The sequence below is a fragment of the Bubalus kerabau genome, chromosome 3 (assembly GCF_029407905.1).
Source record: "Bubalus kerabau isolate K-KA32 ecotype Philippines breed swamp buffalo chromosome 3, PCC_UOA_SB_1v2, whole genome shotgun sequence".
Classification (NCBI taxonomy): domain Eukaryota; kingdom Metazoa; phylum Chordata; class Mammalia; order Artiodactyla; family Bovidae; genus Bubalus; species Bubalus kerabau.
The window spans coordinates 91715654-91741109 of record NC_073626.1 but is presented as its reverse complement, the minus strand read 5'-3'; the positions used below and the strand labels follow the sequence as shown (position 1 = coordinate 91741109).

At 38.0% G+C, this 25456-nt stretch overlaps 1 protein-coding gene across 1 annotated transcript in view; it reads right to left on the bottom strand.

Annotated features, from left to right (window-relative positions):
* Positions 1-25456, bottom strand: part of CCDC148 (coiled-coil domain containing 148) — a 317318-nt gene that overhangs the window by 108664 nt on the left and 183198 nt on the right. The window contains exon 12 of the mRNA XM_055572507.1: positions 8176-8316. Coding sequence (XP_055428482.1) covers positions 8176-8316 — 141 coding nt within the window. The remainder of the gene's footprint in view (positions 1-8175; positions 8317-25456) is intronic.

Genomic DNA, 25456 nt, shown 5'->3' with positions numbered 1-25456 from the left:
CACCACCCTTATAGCAGAAAACAAAGAGGAACTAAAGAACCTCTTGATGAAAGTGAAAGAGAATGAAAAAGCTGGCTTAAAACTCAACATTCAAAAAATGAAGATCATGGCATCTGGTCCCATCTCTTCATGACAAATAGATGGAGAAACAATAGAAACAGTGACAGACTTTATTTTATGGGGCTCCAAAATCACTGCAGATGCTGACTGCAGCCATGAAATTAAAAGATGCTTGCAACTTGGAAGAAAAGCTGTGACCAACCGAGACAGCATATTAAAAAGCAAAGACATTACTTTGCCGACAAAGGTCCAGCTAGTCAAAGCTATGGTTTTTCCAGTAGTCATGTATGGATGTGAGCTGAGCACTGAAGAACTGATGCTTTTGAACTGTGGTGTCAGAGAAGACTCTTGAGAGTCCCTTGGACAGCAAGGAGATCCAACCAGTCCATCCTAAAGGAAATCAATCCTGAATAGTCATTGGAACGACTGATGCTGAAGCTGAAGCTCCAATACTTTGGCCATCTACTGCAAAGAACTGACTCATTGGAAAAGACACTGATGCTGGGAAAGACTGAAGGCAGGAGGAGAAGGGGACAAGAAAGGATGAGATGGTTGGATGGCATCACCGACTAGATGGACATGAGTTTGAGCAAGTTCCAGGAGTTGGTGATGGACAGGGAAGCGTGGCATGCTGCAGTCCATGGGGCTGTAAAGAGTTGGACATGACTGAGTGACTGAACTGAACAGAACTAGTATCTCTACTTCTGTTGCTGCTCTCTTTTGAGAAGATATGTCAGGAATTGAAACAGTAGATGAGAAGACAAAGAACACCAGGTAACAAAGCAGCCAGTCTCAAGTCAAGGGGAAGTTGCCTATGGGGAGTTTTCTGCCAAGCTTCCAGGAGAAGGGAAAGGCTACCCACTTCAGTATTCTAGCCTGGAGAATTACATGAACTGTATAGTTCATGGGGTCGCAAAGAGTTGGACACTACTGAGCAACTTTGACTATTCTATTAAACACTGAAGAGCTAAAATTTGTCTCCAACATAAAAAAAGACAGTTAAAGAAAATGTATATTTGTGGTTAGAATATATAAAGATAGTCAGAAGCTTGGTCAGTATGTCTGAGTTGACACAGAAATCTCCTTTACCACTTTAAACACAGAAATTTTGAACAAACTATACCACAACCACACACACACACACACAGTCAGTACCTCAGTGCTGAAAATAAAGATGGAACTCAAAGTCAGAGCAGTAAGAAGGATCCAAAGCCAAGTGACTCCTGGGGAGAGCTGGACCTGAGATACATCTGAGAAGCTAATGGCTCAGTTTTTAATAATAGGTGTGGGACCTGTGCACATGGGTTAGGAACCAGCTACCTATGAAGAGCCAAGAAGTCATGTAGGACTTGTCCATACATACAGTGCAAACTAGCTACGCCATAAACTCTGCCCAGGAGAGTGACAGGGAGCTGATTTCCTGCTTGGGACCAGAGGAGGAATAGGGTCAAGTGCAGAGCCCAGGGTGCTGTACATGAGTGCCAAATCAATACCCACTCCCAGCTCACACCATGGGTCCCAAGTCTCAAAGTTAATGCTGTACACAAACTGGTGTGGGGCCAGTAAAATACACAGGGCCCTGCCCTTAGCAGAGGCAAACATCAAAGCTCTCCACAGAGATGTTCTGACTACCAGGTCATAGTTTATACACGAAAGCATGATTCTCAAAGGAAAAGTTTAAGAACTTGGATTATTTGATCATTTTAACTTTCCATGAAACTAAAGACACTGAGGCAAATTTATAGGCCAATGACCAACGAAAGAAAATATTTGCAACTCATGTAACTGATAGAAAGAAATAGTACCAAGAATTTATAAAGATCACCAACAGATTAAATAAAGGAAAAATAGACAAATGGACAAGAAGCATGAATAAGCAATTCACAGAGGAAGAAAACAGCTCAATAAAAACATGAGATTTGCCATCTCACAGGTGACCAGGGGAATCCAATTTAAAACACTGACATACTGTTCCCTTTTGTCAGATTCTTCTGCTGTTGTTCAGTGCGACTCTTTGCAACCCCATAGACTGCAGCACGCCAGGCTTCCCTGTCCTTCACAGTAGGAATACCCCTTGATGTACTCATTTCCCAGTTTTGAACCAGTCAGCTCTTTCATGTCCAGTTCTGTTTCTTCTTAACCCACATACAGGTTTCTCAGGAGATAGGTAAGGTGGTCTGGTATTTCCATCTCTTTAAAAACTGTCCACAGTTTGTTGTGCTCCACACAGTCAAAGGCTTTGGCACAGTCAATGAAGCAGGAGTAGATGTGATTTTCTGGAGCTCCCTTGCTTTTTCCATGATTTACAAATGTTGGCAATTTGATTTCTGGTTCCTCTGCCTTTTCTAAACATAGCTTGTACTGCTGCTGCTGCTGCTAAGTCACTTCAGTCGTGTGCGACTCTGTGCGATCCCATAGACAGCAGCCCACCAGGCTTCCCCATCCCTGGGATTCTCCAGGCAAGAACACTGGAGTGGGTTGCCATTTCCTTCTCCAATGCATGAAAGTGAAAAAATAAAGTGAAGTCGCTCTGTCGTGTCCAACTCTAGCGAGCCCATGGACTGCAGCCTACCAGGCTCCTCTGTCCATGGGATTTTCTAGGCAAAAGTACTGGAGTGGGGTGCCATTGCCTTCTCTGTAGCTTGTACTGGAAGTTCTCAATTCATGTACTGCTAAAGCCTAGCTTGAAAGATTTTAAGCATAACCTTACTAGCATGTGAAATGAGCACAATTGTATGGTAGTTTGAACATTCTTTGGCATTGAACTTCTTTCAGATTGAAATGAAAACTGACTTTTTCCAGTCTTCTGTGGCCACTGCTGAGTTTTCCAAATTTGTTGACATGTTGAGTGCAGCACTTTAACAGCATCGTCTCTTAGAATTTTAAATAGCTCAGCTGGAATTCTATCACCTCTACTAGCTCTCTTTGTAGTACTGCTTCCTAAGATCCACTTGACCTCACTCTAGGATGTCCAGCTCTAGTTGAGTGACCACACCATTGTGGTTATCCAAGTCATTAAGATCTTTTTTGTATAGCTCTTCTGTGTACTCTTGCCACCTCCTCTTAATCTCTTCTGCTTCTGTTAGGTCCTTACAGTTTCTGTTCTTTATTGTTCCTATCCTTGCATGAAACGTTCCCTTGATATCTCCAATTTTCTTGAAGAGATCTCTAGTCCTCCCCAATCTATTGTTTTCCTCAAGTTCTTTGCATTGTTCATTTAAGAAGGCCTTCTAATCTCTCCTTGCTATTCTGGAACTCTGCATTCAGTCGGGAATAATCTTTCCTTTTCTCCCTCGTCTTTTGCTCTCTTCTTTCCTCAGCTATCTGTAAAGCCTCCTCAGACAATCACTTTGCCTTCTTGCATTTCTTTTTTCTTGGGATGGTTTTTGTCACCACCGCCTGTACAATGTTCTAACTTTCTTCCATAGTTTTTCAGACATTCTGTCTACCAAATCTAATTCCTTGAATCTATTCATCACCTCCACTGTATAATCATAAGGGATTTGATATAGATCATATCTGAATGGCCTAATGTTTTTCCCTAATTTCTTCCATTTAAGCCTGAATTTTGTAATAAGGAACTTATGATCTGAGTGACAGTCTGCTTCAGGTCTTATTTTTACTGACTGTATAGAGTTTCTCCATCTTTAGCTGCAAAGAACATAGTCTGACTTCGGTTTTGACTATCTGAGGATGTTCATTTGTAGAGTCATCTCTTAGGTTGTTGGAAAAGCGTGTTTGCTAAGACCCTTGTGTTCTCTTGACAAACTCTGTTAGCCTAAGCTCTGCTTTATTTTGTAGTCCAAGGTCAAACTTGCCTGTTACTCCAAATAGGTATCTCTTGATTTCCTGCTTCTGCATTCCAATACCCTATGATCAAAGAGACATCTTTTTTTTTTTTTTTTTTTGGTGTTAGTTGTAGGTCTTGTAGGTCTTCACAAAACCAGTCAGCATCAGTATCTTCAGCATCAGTGGTCGGGACATAGACTTGGATTACTGTGATGTTGAACAGTTTGCCTTGGAAACTAATTGAGATCATTCTGTTATTTTTGCAGTTGCATCCAAGTAGTGCATTTCAGACTCTTTTGTTGACTATGAGGGCCACTCCTTTTCTTTTAAGGGATTCTTGCCCACATTAGTAGATATAATGGTCATCTCAATTAAATTTACCTGTTCCAGTCCACTTTTGTTCACTGATTCCTCAGATGTCAATGTTCAAACTTGCCAACTCCTGCTTGATCATGTCCAATTTATCTTGCTTCATGGATTTAGCATTCCCGCTTCCTATGCAATATTGTTCTATATGCCATCGAACTTTACTTTCACCAGACACATCCACAACTAAGCATTGTTTCTGCTTTGGCCCAGCCACCTCATTTTTCTGGAGCTATTAGTAGTTGCCATCTGTTCTTCCCCAGTAGCATATTGGACAGATTCTGACCTGCAGGGCTTATCTTCTGGTGTCATATCTTTTTGCCTTTTTCATACTGTTCATGGGGCTCTCATGGCAAGAATACTGGAGTGGATTGCCATTTCCTCCTTCAATGGACCACATTTTGTCAGAATTCTTCAGTTACCCATCTTAGATGGCCCTGCCGATGTGTTTTATAGCTTCACTGAGTTATGTAAGCCTCTTTGCCACGACAAGGCTGTGGTCCATGAAAGGGATTTATTAGATTGGCAAAAATCAAAAAGAATAGTTTAAATATTTTATGAAGTCTTATAAAGTTGAAAACATGCAAATCCTGCAACACAGTGATTCCCACCCAAGGTATACCCTAGAGAAAGCTGTGCATACATGCCCCTGTCATTATATACAGGTGGCTGCTGCAGTACAGTTTCAAGAACAAAACTTAAGAAACTTACATGTCAACTGCTCAAAGAATGGATAAATGGTAACCTAGTTCTACAGTGAAATGTAATATAGCCATTAAAAGAGTAAACTAGCTGCCTCTACTAACATGGCTGTATCTCAAAATTCATGGTTAAATGAAAAAGCACATGCTGCAGAATGATACAGTGTGAAAATATTTATGAAAAAAGTAAAAGAATTAAAATATATTAAAAGCAATAGATGGTCTGAAATATAGCAATAACATTCATGGTCAAGACTCCTTTGGGGTGGTAAGAAGAAAAATGGTACTGAGTAAAGTCCTCAAAAGAAGACTTCAACTTTATCTATAAAATTAAATAGGAAACAATGAAAAATTTTAACAGTTTCAATGTTAGGTGATGAGTACTGTTTTAATTTCATCAAGCTCTGTACTTTAATTTTTTTTCTAAATGTTAAGAAGTAATTTTTAAAAGAAAAAAAATAAAATAGATACCTTGGTCGCATACATTTGCAAGAGGTTGACCATGAATTTGACTTAGAGCTCGATTATTCATTCCATTACTATTTTCTTTGTTGTGGTTGCTGCTGTTTTGGTGTTAGGCCAAGTTCAGTCCAGATCAGTTCAGTCAGTCATGTCTGACTCTTTGAGACCCAATGGACCACAGCATGTCAGGCTTCCCTGTCCATCACCATCTCCTGGAGCTTGGTCAAACTCATGTCCATCCCATCTCATCCTCTGTCGTCCCCTTCTTATCCTGCCTTTAATCTTTCCCAGCATCAGGATCTATTCTAATGATTCAGCTCTTCGCATCAGGTGGCCAAAGTATCAGAGCTTCAGCTTCAGCATCAATCCTTCTAAAGAGTGTTCAGGGTTGATTTCCTTTAGGATTGACTGGTTTGATCTCCTTGCTGTCCAAGGGACACTCAAGAGTCTTCTCCAGTACCACAGTTCAAAAGCATCAATTCTTCAGTGCTCAGCCTTCTTTTATGGTCCAACTCTCACATCCATGCATGACTACTGGAAAAACCAAAGCTTTGACTAGATAGACTTGTTGGCAAAGTGATGTCTCTGCTTTTTAATATGCTATCTAGGTTTGTCATAGCTTTTCTTCCAAGGAGCAAGAGTCTTTTTAATTTCATGGCTGCAGTAACTGTCTAGAGTGATTTTGGAGTCCAGGAGAATAAAATCTGTTACTGTTCCCAATTTTTTCCACATCTATTTTCCATGAAAAGATGGGACTAGATGCCATGATATTCATTTTTTGAATGTTGAGTTTTAAGCCAGTTTTTTTTTCTGTCATTTTTAACCCTCATCAAGAGGCTCTTTAGTTTCTCTTGGCTTTCTGCCATTAGAATGGTATCATCTGCATATATGTGTTGATATTCCTCACAGAAATCTTGATTCCAGCTTGTGATTCGTCCAGCCTGGCATTTCACATGACGTGTCTGTGTATGGCACTTAAAATGACACTACATGCAAGCTAATGTTTAAAAATACATCCTTTCATGGTCATACTAATTTATAGAAAGGAAGTTTTATGAAGGTAGATGACAAATCTCTAAGGATATACTTTTCCAATACTATAGTTTCATAACAGCAAATGCTGGAATTGATGTTTTATCCAGAAATGTGTATAGGTCACATTTGTTTGTTTTTGTTTTTAGTCGCTCAGTCATGTCTGACTCTCTGCGACCCCATGGACTGTAGCTCACCAGGCTCCTCTGTCCATGGAATTCTCCAGGGATGAATAGTGGAGTGTGTTGCCATTTCCTACTCCAGGACGTCTTCTCAACCCATGAATCGAACCCAGGTTTTCTGCATTCAGGCAATTTCTTTTACCATCTGAAACACCAGGGAAGCCCTACATTATCTGAAACATAGTTGATATTTATGAGTATCTCTTTTGATGGGGACTTGATGAAACCACTTAATGTACTCACTTAGAAATCAAACTGTAAATTACATCTTCTTCACAGCTCATTTTGTCAAAAATTATATAATTCCTATACATGTTGTTTTTCACATATACTGACTCTACAACAATTTGCTGACATAAGAGCACAAACCAAGCAAGAATAATGATAACTGAACTATAAAAATGTAGAAAATCTGACTTTTAGCTAAAAAACCACGGTGTTATTTTTTTCTTCAGGTTGAATTTTAAAGGAAAAACTTCTAGACAAGAGTTTCATATGGTTTCAATGGACCGTATAGCTTAAAGTATAGCAACTGTGTTCATGAAGCAAAAATTTATTCATCAAGGACTATGAATTAGTCATTCTTAGCACTTTACGCAACTCCAAAAAGAAACATTTCACACATTGTCCAGATCAAGTCAATACAGATTAATGAAAATTCCTTTCTTTATGTTATAAATTGACCATAAATTGCTTTTTGTGAATTATTTCCACAGAAGTCATAAAATCTTAAAGAAAAGTATTCTTTACTATAAATTCTATCACTTTTGTGATATGGGCAAATAAAATATCTAAATATATACCCTATATATATTTTTAAATCCTCTGTGAAATATGTTTTATCTTCCACAGGCTGTCAATAATTATTTTAAAGCTATTAATAAGTATTTTGGGGAATTCTCTGGAGGTCCAGTGGTTAGGATTCCACACTTCCTCTCCATAGGACATGGATTTGATCCCTGGTCAGAGAACTAAGATCCAACAAGCTACATGGTACAGCCAAAAATAATAAAAATAAAAAATACCTTTTTAAAAATAAGTGTTTTAATCAATATTTTGAGGATTGGGAAACCAATGTTCATTCAAAAATAGGATGATGAATTTGTATCAGTATGAAAAACCAAACAATCTAACACATAATAAAACAAGAAGTAAATTCTTTAAAGGGACTTTTGGTATTCTATGAACTGTACTGACCCCAGTATACTGTATTTTCTAATAAATACATCTTTTCACAGTCTTATGCTGTACTGTAGTCAACCAAAATGCTATTCCAGTACCTCTGGCTTTGCCATGTCCCTACTTAGAACATGCTTTAACAACAACCACAAACCCTGTCTTTTCTTTATCTATAGTATCTCTTCTAATCACAAGTACTTGTGCTTATGAAGTCAATAAAGTGGGTTTTCCTCCATGTACATAAATCTCTGAAGCTCATATACATTCAAGCAAGACTCCCCTAGAACCTTATGAATATTTCTAAGAACTGCCTATGAGGATTCTATGCCAAAGACCAAGGTCAATCAAATCTCAATCAGGCAATTAAATATTCATTCACACCTTTGCAGCAACAGTATAAATACCTCTTTTTTCTTTTCTTCTCTTTGTAACAATTCCTTCTTCTTCCACAGTTTCTCTTTCTCCTCTTCCTTTTCTCTTCTTCTGGCAGAGATTTCCATTTCCAGCCTTGTTATCTCTTCCTGGCGGGCTCGCCACTGAAGAACCTGAAATAAATAGAAATTCATCCAATAAATAAATACTCTCAAGTGATTTCACAGATCACAAGGAGACTAGGGTTTGTATCAAGCAGATGTTAAAGATTTTCCAAGGACACATTAAAATTCTGCATGCACATGAGCGTGTGATGTATGTGTAAGGTGTAGAAAGCAACTGTAAAAATCACCTCATTCAGAGATTGTTCACTTGGATTCATGGAATGAAATTCTAAAGAGTCTGTGATTTGACTTCAAAAGGTCTGTGAATTCTCATAAATATTATGTCAAAGTTTTGTGTTTTTGCAGATGTGTTTTCCTGGAACAATATTTCTATTTTCTAGTCAACAGTTTTCAAATGGTCTTAATATCCTAAAACTTTTAAGTATCACTTATATGTTTCATCCTGATTTTTATAAGTGAAGAAAATGAGCCTGAATGAAGATGAAAAAAATTAAGACATTTAAAAGAACTTCCTGGGTACTAATAGGTGTTATTGGTAGAAATATAATTGGTACAGCACTTCTAGAGAACACTGGGTAACATGTAAATATATATCACAATATGAAATATACATAGTCTTTCACCCATAACCCCACTTTGAAGAAGTTATTCCAAGAAGACAATCAACAGGACATGTGCACAAATTACCAATAGGAATGTTCATTGCAGTGCTGCTTAAACAGAACAAATGGAGAGTCTAAGTGTCTGGCAACAAGAGATGGCTTAAATTAATTATGGCATCATCATGTAATGATTTCCATTGAAAAAGTTTCTATAGTTCCATATTCATCAACACAGAAAATATCTACAACCTATTATTAGATGTAAAAAAGCAGGTGCAAAACCACATTCACAGTATGATCTCATTAAAATAAAATATCATCTATCTATCTATGCATAGAAAGAGATTTGGAAGGAGGTTTACCAAAATAATAATATTGTTTATCTCTGAATAGAAGCATTTCATGGAATTAAAAAAAAATTTTATAATAAACATGTCTTATCTTTGTGAGCAGTAAACCAATAAAACTAACAAAATAAAAGCAAACACACGTTCCATGTACACATATAGCTAACAAAGCAGAGAGGAAGGAGATGGAGACAGATGCAGAAAATCTTTTTTTTTTGAAAAGGAAGAAACTAGCATTCTCAGTTTAATATATCATTGTCATATATTTGATATAAGCATGATTCACTGTGGTAATATATGAAATGAAAATTGAGTAAATAAAATATCATAAAATATAGTGAACTAAAATAACTAGTTAAGCTCTTTTTGCACTTTCATTATTCAAAGTTTGCTTTCTAAAAATATATTTTGCTCTATTTATCAAAATAGAAGGAATATCAAGGAAATTCAGACTTTTGGGCTTCAAACACTTAGGTTTCCCCAACTACTGATAATCTTGGCCATATTTACCTTCTTCTTTTGAACCCTATTCCTAGAATGAGATCATCTATGCCCTCTGTCCTAACCTGTTACTTCCAAATCATTCTTTCCTTTATCTACCCTCTGTCTGTAATATGCTATATCAAAATCAAGTGCCCTTGTCAAATATTGCCAGGGGTCTCCCTCCTGAATTGGTCCCCCTTTCTTTAACCTTACAGTGGTATTTAACTCTGTCAACCACCTCTTCATGTTTAAAACTCTTTCATTCCTTGGCTATAACGCTGTTCTCCCCTGCTTCTCCACCAGTTGATACTGCTCTCTTCTCTTCTTCCTGCTTCCTGTGTCTACCTTATACTCCTAACTCTATTGCTGTCCTTTCTCAACCTCACCCTCTCTGTTTGTTATCTAATGTGCTTGTCCTCACCTCCATCTAATCCCCCACTTTAACCTTGTTAATGTGGAGTCTCTAGGTAGGTTTTTTCCCGTTCCTTTCTTTATACCACCATCTTTGTTCTTTGCCTTATGGTGTGACCCAAACTATTCCCCTGCCTGCAATGCCCTCAGTTTCCCCCTATTTCATAAAAAGCTTCTTGGGCCAGCACATGTCCCATAGCTGCCATTAAACATTCTCCAACCCACACTCATAACTGTTCTCTAATTATTTTGAGCACAATATTTCTATTTCCATTTCGAGCAGAGGCCATGATATATAGGTATTTTGTTTTCCCCTTATACTATCTAGCAGAGTGCTAGCACATGATAGATGCTCAAGTAATACCTATTTAAATTACCCAAATAACATTTTTAAATGGAACCAAATAAATAAAAAAGAAATGATAACATTAGAATATACCCTATTGCAATGCATAATGAAATAATGGGTTCTCGTTCATGATAATCATTTGCTACTGAAATTGATTTGAGCTGATAGGAAATGTTATAGTAATGGATGGATCAGGCTGACAATAGCTGAAAACACTGAGTAATCTTAACATCAAAGAGGAAACAAGCAGCCATTTTAGTTTCTGATTTGAATACACCTAATATAAAAAAAAACCACAGATATATTTCAATATTGATTAGTAAGTAGATGCTATTATGAAAATACTGTTCAAGTTTTTAGGTGTGATCATAGTATGGCTATGCTTTTATAAAGGCTTTATAAATGGTTTATTCTTTTTAATTTTAGAGATAAATACTAAAATATAGATGAAATGATACATATGGGTATTTGCATAGGCATGAGAGACTAGATAAGGGTATAGATGAAAAAAATTTGACTAGTAAGTTGATAATTGCTGAAGTTGAATAATGACAGACTTCTAGATTTATGTGTATATTTTTCTGTATTAAAATTTTTATTTAAAAAAACACAAAATATAATGTATGTCCAAAGAGATTTGTATAATAAAACACTGTAGTCTCAAGGTTCTCAGACAATGAGACCTGAGAAGCAGTGAACTAATGTAAAGAAAATTAGTACACATTCAGCCTTTCTGAGTCCTGGACTATTCCTATAAATTTCAATAGAAAAAAGTTTGTGTTTTGAAACTATTTTACTCACTTTTGATTTAAGACTAATTTATGGGAATTATCATTGAATGACTTTGCATATGTACTGTTGTATGATTTATGAAGCCAAATATAAGCAAATACCTACAACTGGACAAGATTTCTGTTTCCAAAGGTAAGTATAGCAAGAGAATAACCAGACCAATAAAATTCAGGTACCCCAGTTAATCTCCCAGTTTACCCTTCTTGTCATTTGCAAGTCTAAACAATGTTTTTCCTGTTCTCCAGAAAAGATTACAGTAGTTTTTAAAATGGGGACTACACTGTAAATCATAAAACAAATGCAAGTTGAGCAATCAAAAGCCAATGCGTTATAGATGTTAAACTATGTGCACATATATGAATTGCTGGAACAAAAACTCTGGAGCAAGTCAGCAACAGCCTTTTGAAACAAAATAGCTTCTACTTCATATTAGAATCATGAGAGTGGACAGGGACTGTTAGAAGTTTACCTGCAATCAATAACTCACAATATCATCTGTAATTATACCTATATCCCCTCTCCCCCACAAAAAAAAAAAAAAAAAAGGTGAAAATTGAAGAAGGGAACGTTGTTGAAGCTAGCATTATATCCTCCTAAGTAGCTGGAGTTGTGAGATCATGACAATGAGAAACAGGCTCTGCAACGGTTAGTATCCAGGAGGTAAGGTAATGGGGCTTTTTGGAATACACAACAAATAGAGTGAAGACTCTGCTGGGAAAAGGGTGCCATTGAAAAAATCTGTACCCAGTGGATCCCCACAGAGGCAGCCAAAGGATTTTCCATGAGGAGAGAATGACAACCGATTATGGTGTTTTCAAGTCCAAGAACAAGAAAGCTGACAGGTGGGCAGAGGAATCAATATAAGCACAATAAGCTGAAGTACCAAAGAGCAAACCATGAGCAAAAGGAAGAATACCCCAGAAAAACATTTTAGTGGTTTTTACTTTAAAAGGTTTGGTAATTATATAGCTTTAAATGGAGCATGCGAACATAACTGTGTAGCAATAACAACCAGGAAAGAACATTACCACAGTGGTAGTCAGGAGCACATTATAAGTAAAGTATTATTTAGATTATTAACTACAGAAGTTTTTCCAGTTCTTTAGTTAATTCTTTGTTTAATATTCCTGCCAAAGGGACAGTCTTTGAATGAAACCTTAACCTAACAGAGAACAAATGAAGTTTAAAATATATTAATCTTTTGCCAATAATAAATTAAGGATTAAATGAAAATGGTTAGTAGTATTACATATGTCCTTTGCTCTTGATGTAAAAGTTAAATAGTTCAAGGGAAATTAATTAACACGCATATTTTCAGAATGAATCAAGTACTAGAAAACACAAAATGAAGCCCATGTAAATTTCAAAGGCAATACTGGAAATTAATATCAAGGTAACAATATTAACACAATTTTACATCAAAGTTGAGAGCATTGAAAATAACTCTGAAGTTGGCAATGCAGTATAAAGGAAATGAGGATGAAGGTGCTGGTCAGAATACCAGCCTTTTTGTCTTCTCGCTGCCACTAACTGACAACATTGCTACTTTGAGCAAATGGCTAGCCTAGTTTTCTCCCATGTTAAAGGGAATGACTGGATCAGGTGACTTCTATAGTTTCTTTAAGTCTTAATATTCTGATTCTATTTTCTATTTTCCTTATACAGAGAGACCACAATATGCTCTGTAGTTTTCAGAATGAAAACTGAATGCAATTCAAAATGAATTGCAATGAGGAACAAACATCAGCATTTTATGAGCCTGTAAAATAATAATAGACAATTAAACATTAATTGTGAATTCTATCAGCCATTATTTGCAGAAACATTGTATCATGCGTATTGTTTTACATGTGGGAAAAGTACTATTGAGCAGTGTCTATTACTTATGATAAAATACTAAAAACTGCCATATATGAGGGCTTACTGTGTGCTGGGCCTATGCTTTGTAAACATATTAATCACAGTGTCAAGTAATCCTTGAAACAAGCAAGCTCTCTCTTCTTCATGCTTCATCTGGCTAACTTTTCCTTATCCTACTCAAGCCTAAACTTAGACATCATTTGCTCCAAGAAGTCTTCCCTAACTTACCATGTCCAGATCAGGTGTCTCTTCCCAACTCCCCTAGCATCTTGTCCCTCTCTTGTATTACAGCACATATCAGCATTGAACCACTTGGACTTGCCCATATCTCAGACTTGGCTACAAACTTCTTAAGGGCAGGGACCAGATTTGTCTTATTCGTGAGCTCTCTCCAGAGTCTTGCATGGTATCTAGCACTTTAAAGGTTTAAGAAATATTTATTGGTAAATGCACAGATAAGACTCTGAGGCTATGCTTGGCAGTTAGATGGACAATATATCCCTTTCTCCCCCACTGGATAGGTCTTTGGAAAGAAAGGTACCCTCTCCAGACACGTTATCGTTTTCTGACTCTTCCACCCTGTGATGCTCGATCCCTGCTTTCCCCATGGGAACTGTTTCTAGGATTCCCAAGCACCACTTCTGCTTGTCAGACAAGGAAAATATCCAGAAAACCTTGTCAGGATTTTCAATAATGAATTATATTTCTAGCAATGTTAGAGGATATGTGCAAAAAGTGTCAAGCAAATCTTTTTCTATCTTCTCCTTAAATGCTCCTATAAGCTTCTACAGCTGAGTAAACCTCAAATTTTCATTTTATTGAATCTTCAACAGTCTGATAGTTTCACTAAATTCTTTCCAAATGTCCCACAATTTTTCAATATTACCTAAGCTTTTTTTTTTATCTTATATGTTCCTTTTATGTTTAAACTCCACTCATGAACATGGAGAAGGAAATGGCAACCCACTCCAGTATTCTTGCCTGGAGAATCCAATGGACCGAGGAGCCTGGTGGGCTACAGTCCATGGGGTGGCAGAGTCAGACACGACTAAGCAACTTCACTTTCACTTTCATGAAATACAGTACCTGTGCTTTTGCATACATTATTAAAACTTCCTGTTCTCTCCTTGGCATTTTTGCTTAGTGGAAAGATTTGGTTTTTCCTCTTGGTTTCACAATTGTCCCTTGGTTTCTTGGATGACTTCATAAGTGCATTTTTTGATCACCTCTCTTTGATAACTGCTTTCTATTTTCTGTGAATTTTTACTCGTCTTTTTGAGAATCTCAATGATTAAGCACTATTATCTGACTGTTTCGTGTCCTTTTCTTTTCAAATAAAATCTTGCAAAATTTCATTTAAACAGGTCCTAGAGGGTCTTAACCTTAGTGTAAAATAAGACTTGCAGAGGAAGAAACAAACTAAATGCTAATAAGTGAAAAACTATCAACAGATATTTTTTCCTAAGGGACAAAACTTACAAACCTATCATTGTACTATATTTACAAAGCTGACAAAGCCAAATTGCATAATAGACTCAGAAAATGGGGTTATCAGTCAGGAAATCACTTGCCTGCTGACTATGAGATCTAGGGAAACCATTTCCCATTTCTGGGCCTCAAATCCTCTTCAAAAAATGAAGAGCACTAAATCAGTTTTTCAGACAAAGGGTTACAACTCATTAGTGGATAATGAAATAAATTTTATGGATGGGAACTAGCATATTTTTATGGAAGAAAATATCAGAGTGCATCTCATATCATTACAGTAATGCTGTTTCAGGAAATTTTTATTTCCATTCTCTGTGTGTGTATATATATATATATTCATTTGTGATGTAAAATACATTTCTCATGTAGGTCACAGTGAAATAAGCTTGAAAAACACAGCAGTAAATTCTCTATAATCTCTTCCAATGCTGAGATTCTATGACTATGTGATATAAAGACCAAAGCTATTGTGCTGCCATTATTAAGCCACAGTCCTCATCCTTTCTGCGGTCAACCGAGAAGCATAATGAGAGAACCCAGGTTTTGAAATCAGAAACCAGAGATTTAGTCCTACCCTTGTGACTTATTAATGGCACTCCCTGGGGCACATTGTTTAACCACCTCTAACTTCAGAATAATATAAAATGGGATAAAAATGGCACATACCTTACAGGATTGCTATGCAAATATCATCAGTTTGCACAAGCCAGATTTTCAAGAATCATCCTGACACTGCCTGTCCCTGACACTCCACATATAATCCATTACCAAGTCCTGCAGACTGCATCTGACATCATTTGGACTGACATTCGATTCTATCTTCAGGCCTTCCATCCTAGAGCTATCAGAATACATCCTGCATCCATGCTGGTTTCATTTCCTGCCCACATCCCCATCTCACTTCCTACACTTTTAAAGATTTCCATCACTCTTAGGGTGAAGTCTAAGCTCCCAACTATGGACTACAAAGCCTCCAGAGTTTGGCCCTGCCTATATCTGCAGCCCCAACTGCTAAACCCATTACAATAACTGACTCACCCTCTCTGCTCCAGGAGCCCTGGTCATCATCCAGATCCCTAAACAAGCCACCTTTCCTCATCTATGTGGATGCTGAACATGCCATTTCTTTCACTTGCATCCTCCCCTTCTCTTTGCATCCTCCACATCTTTTCCTATTCAATACTTAGCCCCAAAGTTTAGCTTCAGTGTCTGTCAGGGGAGTTTTACCCACCCATCCTAGTTGCATGCTCCCATAACTCGCTTATTTTTCAACATACTTGCCATAGTTTAAAATCAGACATTCAGCTTTGATTACATGACCATGGTCCGCTTCCCCACTAGACTGTGATCTCCATGAAGAAAGGGACCACATCTGATTGGCTCATCGTATTTCCAGTGCCTCACACACCACCTGACACCTAATAGATGCTCAATAAATATGTGTGAAGGGGTGAATAAATGAGATAAGAAAGCATAACTGCTATACAAATGTTCAGTATATTCCTCAATTGCTACTATTGTTTTCTAGCTGACTTTTCTGACGTCAGTGCCATTTTGATTCAACCAATTCAGTAGATATTTGTATTTTGGATTAATTTTCACATATTTTTGCTCCCCTTCACATGATTCTAATAATAATGGCTTTGCATTTGCAACCATTTCAAGCAGTTTCTATGGCAATTTGGACATTACCTTGTTCAAAGAAATACTCAATCTTTTAAGGCATATGTGGACTTGACCCCATGTATATCACCTTATTTCCTATTACTCCCCAAAGCAAACAGCCCAGGCCTTCCTCTTCCTCTGCCTCTTCCTCTCTGCCCCACTGCTACACATCCATATTTATCTCTGTCCCAGCTCTTTGCCTGGGAAACCCTCACTGCTGCTCATCTGTCCTTCAAGGTCCTTCAGGGTTGTCCTTCATAACATCCTCTCTACCATTTGTCAACACCAGCTCTTGTGTGCATCTATGAATGTGTCTCAAAATAGATATCATCCACTCTTTAACCATCTTGCTTTATTTTCATTCCACTTACACTATAAAAAATTATCTTATTACCCTAAGAGTTCTCAACAAAAGGAGGATTTTGTTTTTCTCATATCTATATGAGATGATATCAACTAAACATACTGTGGTAATCACTTCCAATAAATATAAATCAAACCATCATGCTGTACACCTTAAACTTATACAGTGAGGTATGTCAATTATTTCTCAATAAAACTGGAAAACATTTTATTATTGGTCAGTTGATTTATTTTCTTAACAGTGTTTCTCCCTAGACTTTAAACTCCATGAGAACAGGTACTTGGCCTTATTTACTTTCTAATCCACTGCTGGAACAGTGCCTCCTCCAAAGTAGATGCTCAATGAATATTTCTTGGGTAAATGAACAAGAATGGCTTTCATCAAAAAGATAAGAAATAATGAATGTTGGTGAGGATGTGAAGAAAAGGAAACCCTTTTGCACTGTTGGTGGGACTGTAAATTGGTGCAGCCATGGTGGAAAACAGTATGGAGGATCCTCAAAAAATTCAAAACAGAACTATCATACAATCCAGCAATTCCACTTCTGTATATTTATCCAATGGGAATGAAATCAGTATCTTGAAAGATATCTGCACTCGCAACTTCACTGCAGCATTATTTATAATAGCCGAGACATGGAAACAACCCAAGTGTCCACTGACAGATGAATGGATAAAGAAAATGTTGTACACATATACACTGGAATATTATTCAGTGGTAAAAAGAAGAAATCCTACAACTTCCAACAACATGTATAGATCTTAAGGGTATTATGCCAAGGGAAATAAGTCAAAGACAAATACTATATGATCTCACATGTGGAGTCTAAAACAAAAAACAAACCCCCAAAAATGAACTTTTAGATACAGAGAACAGATTGGTGGTTGCCAAAGGCAGAGGGGTTGGGGAGGTAGTCAAAACGGGTAAAGCATGTCAAGGCGCAGACTTGCAGTTATAAGTCCTAGGGGTACGATGCACAGCATGGTGACTGTGCGTCATACCCCCAGGACTGTGCAACAGTTAACAATTCTGTTTCGTATGTTTGAAAGTTTCTGAGACAGTAAATCTTAAGAGTTCTCATCATAAGAGAAAAATATAATAATTATGTGTGGTGGTGAATGTTAACCTAAACTTACTGAGGTAATCATTTCCCACAATACATAAATATTTCAAATTATACTATATGCCTAAAATTAATACAAAGTTATATGTCAGTTATATTTCAATTGTTAAAAAGGTGGGAAAAAGGTTTTATTTATTAGCCATTTCACAGGCACATACTACTTTTCCCAATTAGATTATATGCTCCTTATATTCTGAGGTCAAGGTTTACACAATTTTTATAATCTATAAAATCTTCTGCAACACTAAAAGTTATTATTAAAGATATCTGCGATCTAACAACATCTTGCAGGAAAGTTGAGATAACTTTATGCTGAGCCCTAAGTTTAACTTCAGTATCAGGGATTTTCCATAAAGCCATCAACCCAAGAAATGACTACACTTCTGATTCTGCAATTCAGAGTTTTCTTATCTTGGTCTATGGTTAAAAATAAAATACAAATAAAATATGTAGTACATTTGCCTAACAAGGCATTTGGCTAATTAATGCAAGTGAAATAGATTACAGAAGAGAGAAAAAGTTACCTAGAACCCCTTCCTGTAATTAGGATGGTTTGCTGTCTAGAGGGAGAAAGTGGGAGATATATATTATATAATGTAAATAAGTATTAGTAAGTTATTCTTAAATTCACAAGTTTATACTAGCATAATCATACACCTCAAGCTCTGATATTTTTCCCTGAGAGTTATTATTTTAATGAACAGAGCCTCAAGAGAAATACTTATGGATTAGTAATCACTGAAATAGTCTTTTTTTATGAGAATAAGATGATTTTGGAGCTATGAAATGAAGACCACTACTGAGAATAAAAATTAGGGAAAGTTATTATGGAGTGTGATAAAAGTGATTACAGTTTATGGATTTCATAACTCATAGGACCCAAATAGGAAGCCTTCAGTGAGAGTGTTTTTCTTTCCATCGACACAGTTCTGTCTAGATATAGCACAGAATCAACAACAGAATAATTCAACAGAAATAATTCAAAGAACTTGGCAGTACTTTTAATCTCTTCACTCAAACTTATTACATCTTACCTATAAAAAGGGGCCATGAATAGAAGTCAAGCAGAGATCACAAGAAGATTAACTGGGAAAAATCATAAAAGAAAGTGACTTCCATTATCATCAGCAGAACCCCATTCACTTAGGATGTTATTCAGCAATAAATATTTCAAACTAGATATAGTGCATGTTGATAAATGTGTATTGCCTGAATGCCTTTCTTCAGAAAGAACAGTCAAAACATATCAGAAAAAATAAGCAATATCTTCTTGGTGGAAGCAATAGTAGAAAAGAGAGGAGGGAAAGATAAAAGACAAGATGAAAAATTAAGGGGACCATTCTGTTCAGTTCAGTTCAGTTCAGTCACTCAGTTGTGTCCAACTCTTTGCAACCCCATGAATCGCAGCACGCCAGGCCTCCCTGTCCATCACCAACTCCCGAAGTTCACTCAAACTCATGTCCATCGAGTCGGTGATGCCATCCAGCCATCTCATCCTCTGGCGTCCCCTTCTCCTCCTGTCCCCCATCCCTCCCAGCATCAGAGTCTTTTTCAATGAGTCAACTCTTTGCATGAGGTGGCCAAAGTACTGGAGTTTCAGCTTTAGCATCATTCCTTCCAATGAACACCCAGGACTGATCTCCTTTGGAATGGACTGGTTGGATCTCCTTGCAGTCCAAGGGACTCGCAAGAGTCTTCTCCAACACCACAGTTCAAAAGCACCAATTCTTCAGTGCTCAGCTTTCTTCACAGTCCAACTCTCACATCCATACATGACTACTGGAAAAACCATAGCCTTGACTAGACGGACCTTTGTTGGCAAAGTAATGTCTCTGCTTTTGAATATTATATGAATGCAAAGGGGCCTCACCAAGATTATCCCTAAAAATGCTAATGGAAGTTACACACATCAATTTTCTGAGCAGTCACAAGATAATAAATCCCATTATCTTGAACTTTTTCCAAATAGATACTAAGAAAGAGGCAGATTGCTGTACTGATACTACAGCATGAGGTGTTCGTGAAGATGGGAAACCTTGTTCTTCTCCATAAAGTCTTGGTGCTGCTGCTAAGTCACTTCAGTCATGTCCGACTCTGTGCGACCCCATAGATGGCAGCCCATCAGGCTCTGCCGTCCCTGGGATTCTCCAGGCAAGAACACTGGAGTGGGTTGCCATTTCCTTCTCCAATGCATGAAAGTGAAAAGTGAAAGTGAAGTCGCTTAGTCATGTCTGACTTTTCGCGACCCCATGTACTGCAGCTTACCAGGCTCCTCCATCCATGGGATTTTCCAGGCAAGATGAGAACCTGCTTATTCTCAGATCCAAGGCACAGCTAGCTGCCGCTCCTGCTAAGTCGCTTCAGTCGTGTCCGACTCTGTGCAACCCCATAGATGGCAGCCCACCAGGCTCCGCCGTCCCTGGGATTCTCCAGGCAAGAACACTGGAGTGGGTTGCCATTTCCTTCTCCAATGCATGAAAGTGAAAAGTGAAAGTGAAGTTGCTTAGTCGTGTCTGACTCTTAGCGACCCCATGGACTGCAGCCTACCAGGCTCCTCCGTCCATGGGATTTTCCAGGCAAGAGTACTGGAGTGGGGTGCCATTAATCTCTGAAATGAATGGTCTGAACAGATAAACACTAAAACAGTGTACATTATTTTTAATTCATTTATCTTATATTTGGTTATATTTAACCAGTTTTGCTTCTAAATGACAACTCCTTTGCAGTTCCAATTTCCCCAGTCTTCAAATTACTTACTCTGTATATGTTTCTTGAAGGAATAGCTCTGACCCCCTATATAAAATTCTATACTATTTAACCAAGGAGACAACTCTGTCCTAATTCATAAAAACATATTAAGCAGAAGATATGAAGCATGATGGTATGAATCCAATTGCCACTTATGCTAGGAGATTTAGAAATTTGAATTTGGTCTTTTATGTCTGTGTTCTATTGCAAGTTTCCTGCCTCCAGATAATTACTCCCAGCTAGAAAAAAAAAAGATCCTATCTGTCATTACAGAGCTAATGTAACTGACCAACAATTCTAAACACCATTATGTGCAAATGTCTTGGGGATTTTTTACATTTAAAGCTATTTTGTCTTTTCACAGGAGTCCAGTGAATTATGGCATTCCATGTTTCTCATGTGTAATTCCCGTCATGTACCTTCCCTGCATCACATAGACAGAGATTCTAATCCTTGAATAATATTGCCATTAGCACTTAAATTGAGACATGCTCTGTGAAATTAATAAGAAAATCTCTAATTTGTAATTGAATAAAAGCATGTTTAAGAGTTAGTATCATGTCAGAATTAATAATACTGATTATACATCTTCATCAGCTAGCCGGATCCACCTCTGATGTTCCCAGGGTTTCTGTTTTGGTTTTTTTGCTTCTCACTCAGCCCACTGGGCCTCCAGTACCATGAATGGGCTCATAACTCCCAAATTCATGGCTCCAGATCCATTTTGCCAACTGCCTGTTGGGTAATCTATAGCCCTCTACAAGCAATACATTAAAGACAGAATCACTATCCTTCCCTCAGAACCTTACTACTTAGCTAAGTTGGTGGCATCATAGACATACCCAGTTGCCCAACCCAAGAGCCACTCTAGACCCCTTTCTCTCCAATATCCTTCACACTCTGTCACTAAATCCTTCTTAATATATCTAGACTCCCTTATCTCACCTCTAGTCCCAAAGCTACAAAGTTCAGTTAAACTTTGATCATCTCATTCCTCAACTTTGAGAATTAGTCCTAACTGGGCTCCCCACATTCAGATTTATCCCATATCAATCCATTTTCCACATCTTTACTGAATAATCCTTTATAATGAGAAATCTGATGTTACTCCACTTTTGTGGTTGTTGTTTTTCACTCGCACAGTTGTGTCCGACTCTTTGCGACCCCTTGGACTGCAGCATGCCAGGCTTCCTGTCCTTCGCTATCTCCCAGAACTTGTTCAAACTCATGTCTATTAAGTCAGTGATGCCATCCAGCCATCTCATCTTCTGTTGTCCCCTTCTCCTGCCTTCAATTTTTCCCAGCATCAGGGTTTTTTCCAATGAGTTGGCTCTTTTCACCAGGTGGCCAAAGCATTGGAGCTTCAGCTTCACCATCAGTCCTTGCAGTGAATATTCAGGACTGATTTCCTTTAGGATTGACTGGGTTGATCTTGCTGTCCAAAGGACTCTCAAGAGTCTTCTCCAGAACCACAGTTCAAAAGCATCAGTTTTCAGTGCTCAGCTTTCTTCATGGTCCAACTCTTACTTCCATACATGACTACTGGAAAAACTGTAACTTTGACTATATAGACCTTTGTTGGCAAAGTAATGAAATGTCTCTGCTTTTTAATATGCTATCTAGGTTTGTCACAGCTTTTCTTCCAAGGAGCAAGTGTCTTTTAATTTGAAGTCTGCAGTCACCATCTGCTGTGATTCTGGAGCCCAAGAAAAGAAAGTCTGTCACTGTTTTCATTGTTTCCTCATCTATTTGCCATGAAGTGATGGGACCAGATGCCATGATCTCAATTTTTTGAGTGTTGAGTTTTAAGCCAACATTTTCACTCTCCTCTTTCACCTAGCTTTTCAAAGGTTCCCCATTGTCTCCAGCAGAGACTTAAGTTCAAATATCTGTTGGAGCCAGGTAAGTAGCAAAAGTGAGAAAAGGGGGGTGGGTGTAAAACACCCAAGTGGTAGTTGGGAAGCGACCCATATTGACAGGCACATGCTCCACTTAAAGTCACATAAGGGAGGCAGTGGCTTTTGACGTTAGACAGTTGTTGCCACAAAGAAAGGAATTCCTAAGTAATTCAGTTCAGTTCAGTTGCTCAGTTGGATACCTGCAGACCCCCTGGACTGCAGCACACCAGGCTTCCACGTCCATCACCAACTCCTGGAGCTTGCTCAAATTCATATCCATCGAGTTGATGATGCCGTCCAACCAGCTCATCCTCTATTTCCCCTTCTCCTCTTGCCATCAATCTTCCCCAGCATCAGGGTCTTTTCCAATGAGTCAGTTCTTTGCATCAGGTGGCAAAAGTATTGGAACTTCAGCTTCAGCATGAGTCCTTCCAATGAATATTCAGGACTGATTTCCTTTAGGATTGACTGGTTTGATCTCCTTGCTGTTCAAGGGACTCTCAAGAGTCTTCTCCAAACCACAGTTCATGATTGTGATACTTTTGAACTGTGGTGTTGGAGAAGACTCTTGAGAATCCCTTGGACAGCAAGGAAATTATTCCAATTTTTCAAAAGAAGTTCAAAGTCTGGATTTGTATGCATATATTCCAATATTTTAACATTGAAAATATACTCATATTCTTAAAAACAAATATTGCTCACTCAGTTGCTTCAGTCATGTGTGACTCTTTGCAACCCTATGGACCATAGCCTACCAGGCTCCTCTGTCCATGGGATTCTCCAGGCAATAATACTGCAGTCGGTTGCCATTTCCTCCTCCAGAGGATCTTCTCAACCCAGGGATTGAACCCATGTCGTCTGTGTCTCCTGCAGGTAGATTCTTTACCACTGAACCACCAATTAAGCCCAAAAAGCAAATACATGAAGCCCTAATTTAATATTTAGGCTATCTTTTTTTCAGCTTCTCATCTACCAGATAGAATTCCAAGTCTTCACATGATTTACCAGGTCCTCCATTATCTGTCAAAGAATATTCTTTCTTCATCCTTCCTGCACCCAAACCACATTCCCTGCACCTATAACAAAATATATGCAGTTCTTCAAACATGACATGCTGTTTTACATACCCATGCCTTTGAATAGTCTCTCTTACTTCTGAAATACCCTGCTTCCCTAGTGGCAAATGGTTATTCACTTATCCAGTTTTAGCTAAAGAATCTCCTCCTCTAATAAAGCCTTCCTGGATCCAGCCACAGTAAGATAATTATCCTTGGTGTCACTTCCACCTCTAGGCCATAACCATATGACTCACCAGTCCCATTGGGCATGTATCCAAGTGAATTAATTGAATTATTTTATAAATAAGCTCACTAAATTGAAATCATTTATTTTAAAGTTGCCTCTTCTGTATCAGGACCACTTTTAGGGTAAAGACTTATTTCACCTTTTTTATGTCTATTCTCAGCCCGTAGCCTATTTAGTAGACATAATAGTATTAGAACTAAACAGGAGATATGAGTTGATGTATGGCAAAACCAATACAATATGGTAAAGTAATTAGCCTCCAATTAAAATAAATAAATTTAAATTTTTAAAAAATGAAAAAAAATAGGAGATATGAGACTTGTGTCATTTTTACTAGTTGATAATTAAATATTAATGATAGGAAAACAGAGATCTGCATTGCTATCTGAGAGAATTTAACAACTTTCATAGAAGTAGAATACCTTTAGCTTTAACTGAAAAAGACTTCTACTCTGCCTCTTCTCCTAGGCTGGTCAGTCCTTCACTAGATATGTAGTGGCTTCAGCCCTGTTTACTGTCTCTTGACCCTGTAAGTTTTGCCTTTTCCACTGTTTTATATAAAACTACATGTAGCTTTGGACTTGGCTTCTTTCACTTAGCATAACACATGTTGTTACACGTATAGAAGCTGATTCCCTTGGTTGTTGAGAAGTATTCTGTTGTGTAGATGCACCACAGATTGTTTATCCACCCACTAGTTGTAGGACATTTGGGTTGCTTCCAGTTTGGGGCAATTACAATTAAGCTGTTTATAAACACTTGCTGCAGGTTTTGTATAAACATAAGTTTTAATTTCGCCTGGATACATACTCAGTAGGATTGGTGAGTCATACAGTTAAGTGTAAGTTTAACTTTACAAGAAATTGTCAAACTGCTTTTTCCAAAGTGGCTGTACCATTCTGCACTTCCATCAGCAATGTATGAGAGTTCCAGTTGCTTCACATTCTCACCAGAACTTGCTACTGTCAGATTTCTGGATAGTTTTTTTAGGGTAGCAGGTGTGGTTGACTGCAAGAGGGCATGACAACCCACTCGAGTGTTCTTGCCTGGAGAACACCCATGGACAGAGGAGCCTGGCAGGCTACAGTCCATGGGGTTGTAAAGAATCGCACACGACTAAGCTACTAAGCACAGCAAAGCACAGGAGTGGTTGAAGCCATTCGAACAGAAATGTAGCAGAATGTAATTGTGGTTTCAGTTTGCCTGACATCCTCTAAATAATGTTTTCTTCCCTGTTCTTTATTAGCTGATATTTGCGACATCTCTGTGTCCTGCCTTGTATCCTCTTGGTCAGCCTTTTGACTGCAGCTGTTGCTCTGTCAGCCAGTTGCTCACACATAGGGCCTGAGAGCAACTCAACCTCATCTCACTTGCACCGTGTATCTTGCACTTTCTGCCCCCTGGCTTCTCTGTCCCCACCTCACATTTGAAATATTTGTAAAAATCTTCTCATTCTGATGCAGTGTAAAGCTAGAAATGCAAGAAACCTTTTACCCTAGTGGGCAATTCTTGACCCATGGTGGACTGAAGCCAATGCATACATACTCCTGCCCATGGAAGGATAGTTCTAAGACATTTTCTCTATGGCTCCTCGCAGAATCCCCAGTGGGAATGAACACCATCTGAACATTATTTTTGCCCATAATGGTGATCTGCAAAATAATATATCCCAGGGATGGTTTTCCCTTCTTTCTTGTTTGACTCTTTCAAAGCTCCTACTTTTCCTCCTTGAGGTTGCCTCCTGAAATAAATT